Source organism: Sinocyclocheilus grahami, unplaced genomic scaffold, assembly GCF_001515645.1.
Source record: "Sinocyclocheilus grahami isolate Dianchi unplaced genomic scaffold, SAMN03320097.WGS_v1.1 scaffold1159.1, whole genome shotgun sequence".
NCBI lineage: Eukaryota > Metazoa > Chordata > Actinopteri > Cypriniformes > Cyprinidae > Sinocyclocheilus > Sinocyclocheilus grahami.
Window position 1 is genome coordinate 293,738 of NW_015506338.1, and position 3,849 is coordinate 297,586.

At 35.2% G+C, this 3,849-nt stretch overlaps 1 protein-coding gene across 1 annotated transcript in view; it reads left to right on the top strand.

The window, feature by feature from the left end:
- The window catches only part of smarcad1b (SNF2 related chromatin remodeling ATPase with DExD box 1b), an 18,999-nt gene that overhangs the window by 12,531 nt on the left and 2,619 nt on the right, over nt 1-3,849 (top strand). Inside the window, exons 15-18 of the mRNA XM_016253113.1 lie at nt 89-206; nt 292-407; nt 1,663-1,851; nt 2,187-2,305. Of these exons, the coding sequence (XP_016108599.1) occupies nt 89-206; nt 292-407; nt 1,663-1,851; nt 2,187-2,305 (542 nt within the window). The remainder of the gene's footprint in view (nt 1-88; nt 207-291; nt 408-1,662; nt 1,852-2,186; nt 2,306-3,849) is intronic.

Sequence of the window (3,849 nt, forward strand, 5' to 3'; positions counted from 1 at the left end):
CAGATGAGGCACTTTGCTTGTCATGTTGACCCTCTGTGGCTCTAGGGCACTCGAGCAGTTCACTGACAGATGATGATGTGCCCAGCAGGTCCTGAAGCAGCTGCCTGCCAAAGAGGAGCAGGTTGAATTTTGTGCCATGTCCGAGAAGCAGCAGGAACTCTACAACGCTCTTTTCCACAAACTGAAGCGCTCCAGTAATGGGGAAAGTATGTATTTGAAGGAGGTGTTGTTATAAATGGTACTGGCTTCAGTATATGTTAATCATAGTTTATTAACCACGTCTTTCTGCAGAACGCGAGCTGACAAATGTGATGATGCAGCTGAGGAAGATGTCCAACCACCCGCTTCTTCACCGGCAGTATTATACCACAGAAAAACTCAAAGCTATGAGCAGACTCATGCTCAAGGTCTGAGATATTTTTATATGAAGTGGTACATTTTTATTAATGCCGCAGGAAGTTTAGATCTTAGCAGGCCCTGATGGAATCGGTGGGCTTCTTACATTTTCTGCACTGATTTTAAGTAGGTCAGCAGAGCTCATGTAACCAGACTTTTGACTATCAGCATTAAGTCGGATACTGTTTTTGTCTTATCCATTTCTTATCCAGAGCTATCCATTTATAAATGAAGAGAAAGTCTGATCGGTGTGAAAAAGTTCCTTTTAATTGTTTAGGGAAGGTTTATCTAAAATAGGTTATAACGTAAAAATGGGGTGCTGTGAAAAATACTCATTTAATACATTTCAGAACACTGTTGAACAACTGTTCAGAACAGCTGTACAGAAAATACATAATAATAATAATAATATTTGGTTAATTTTATTTATGAATCTTTATGAATATTATACTGCAATAAAACAGTCAGTGAACATAATAATAAAATAATAATAATAATAAATAATATTTATATAAATGTATAAAAACATTATTATTATTATTAGTCCACTGTGGAAAATAAACAATCAATTTCAGAGCAGTGTTGGTCCACAAACAGCTGTATGAATAATAATAATAATAAATGTATGAATATTATACAATGCCAAAAAATGTTAAGCAATAAAATATATTTTTATGAATATATAATTATTTTTTTTAAAGTTATTATTATCATCATCATCATTATTGGTCACAATGGTCTCTGAACAGCTATATGGAAAATAATAATAATTATAGTTATGATTACAATACTATTATCATTCTTTTTCTTTATAAATAATAATAAGAATTATTATTATTAGGTTGCTGTGGAAAATACTTATGTAATCAATTTTAGAGTAGTGTTAGTCCACGAACAGCTGTAATAAATAAATAAATACAATAATAATAACATTCATAAAGATGTAATTTTTTTTCTGTTGCTGTAGTATAATGTTGATTTATTTATTGCGTCAAAAATATGAAACAAAACAAAAATTAAAAATCGGTTTGGCATTTCGGTCATACAGTACACTTAATAAACATAATCTATATTAATATCTGGTTATAGGTAATCTTATTAAGTCATAAAACAACAGTATTGGTCAATCTTGACTTAGTGCTTCATATAGAACTGCAGCAGGGAATGAGTATAATTAGGGCAGATATTTATTGCGAGTGTAGTTTTTTACTTGTTCTGTTATATGTGTAACTTATCTGAGTCTGTGCATGTTACCGTTAATTCCAGGAGCCGAGTCACCGTGACGCAGATCCCGCTCTCATCAAAGAGGACATGGAGGTGCTCTCGGACTTTGAGTTGCACCGCCTCTGTCAGCAGTATTCTGCACTGCAGGAATACCAGCTTGATACAGACATACTGCTGGACTCGGGGAAGCTCGGCCTCCTCGCACAGCTGCTGAACTCCCTGAAGGAGAAGGTTGGGGAAAACAGATTCCTGTAATGTTCAACAGACCAAATTACATTTTCAAAAACCCCTTAGAGTATAATGAAAGTTATTTAACTGTGCAGAGAAATACACTGTGTCCCAAATTACACCATATTGCATACTGTCAGCTATAGACATAGTATATACTTGGTTACAGCACACAGTAGACGACAGTCATTCCAAACCCATATGACTTACTTTCTTCTGTAGAACACAAAAGCAGACATTTAGCAGAATGTTATGCTGCTCTTTTACATACAACGAATTTGGTCATCTTTTCCTCTCATTTTCATCAGCATGGTTAATCTCTCTTTTTTTCCGCGCAGGGTGATCGAGTGGTGCTCTTTAGCCAGTTCACAATGATGCTTGACATTTTGGAGGGGTTCCTGAGACACCATAAGCACAGATACAACCGACTGGACGGTTCAACCCCCATGAGTGACAGGTAAAAACTTAGATGTCAAGTGTTGCTGAGTTAAGGAATTCAGGACAGTCTCAGATCATCATCTGTGTCCTTGTATCGTCGGCTCAAGTCCAGACTCATGACAGGAGCGAGTGAGAGAGGTAATGTTGGCAGCTCGTGTTGAGGTGGACATGATTATTGTGTCTCGTCACAGCTGTCGTAAATCACGGATCGTGTCTCCTTCAGTGACACAGTGTTCTCCATCCGTGTCCTTGAAGACTTTGTCTGTCTTCGTTTCACGGAAACAAACTATTGGCTTCATGTTCTGGCCAAGAACCACCAGAGTAGACAGGAAGAGACCATCTGTTTTGCCCTGTGAAAATTATTAGTCTTGTTTTGTGTTCTGTGCCGTTATTGTTTTGGTAGGCGTGGATTTTTGTTCTGGGTTTTGTTTGCTAGGAGCGGTTTTGTTTAATAATTTGAACTTTGAACAACCAAATGCAATTATACATAAAAAAATATATATATTTATTACTCTACAAATGTATATTATTACAATTCTTTGTTAATTATTATAAGGTTTTATTTATTTATTGTTTTATTTATTTATTGTAAGATAAAAAATGTAGTGGTCAACCAAGGCCGATATGTTGGCTAATATTTGCCATTTTCAAATATTGGCATCGGCCGATATGTTCGAGACTTTTATTTTGGTTTTTATTTTATTTTATGAATCCCAGTGCACACAAACTTCCCCGATTATTGAGTGCCCTGTTTGTTACAGTGTTTACTTCCTTTTTTATGTATTTTAAATATTTTTTATTTGTGAAAATAGGATTACAGCATCATGAAGTTGTCATCTAAAGTATGTTTATTTTAGACATTTATTTTTTTTAACTCATGGTACATTCACATGGGGCTTCGGCATCGACGCTTGATGGAGGGCGTGTCTGAAGCTTGGTGCTGACACGACCGTCATAGCAGCTAGCATCTGCGCTAGGGTATTTGCATAAGGCGATCTGATTAGCTGACGCCTGCGTTGGCGCTTGAAAAGTTGTCAACTTCTGCCGTGAGCAACGCCAATGATGCGATGTGATGGACCCACAATTCAGTTCGACAACGCTTCATGTTACTTCATTCAAAGTAAACGAGAGGCGATGACGCCGACGCCCCGTGTAAATTTACCGTCATTTTCTAATTATTTTTAATTTCTTAAATATTAATTAAAATAAATAAAATGTAATTATGAATTATTATTAAAGATTATAAATTATGAATAAAAATTTACATATATATATATATATATATATCGGCCATTGGATACCCTGATTTCTAAGATATCGGCATCGGCTGTGAAAAAAAAAAAAAAAACATATCGGTCGACCACTACAAAAGTCTCTTTTGCTTACCGAGGCTGAATTTATTTGATCAAAAAATTCCATCAGATCAGTATTATTGTGGAATATTACTACAATTTAAAATATATTTCTGTTAATATTAATAATGATATATGTTAATATATTTTAAAATGTCATGTATTTCTGTGATGCAAAGCTGAATCTTCAGCATCATTACTCCAGTCTTCA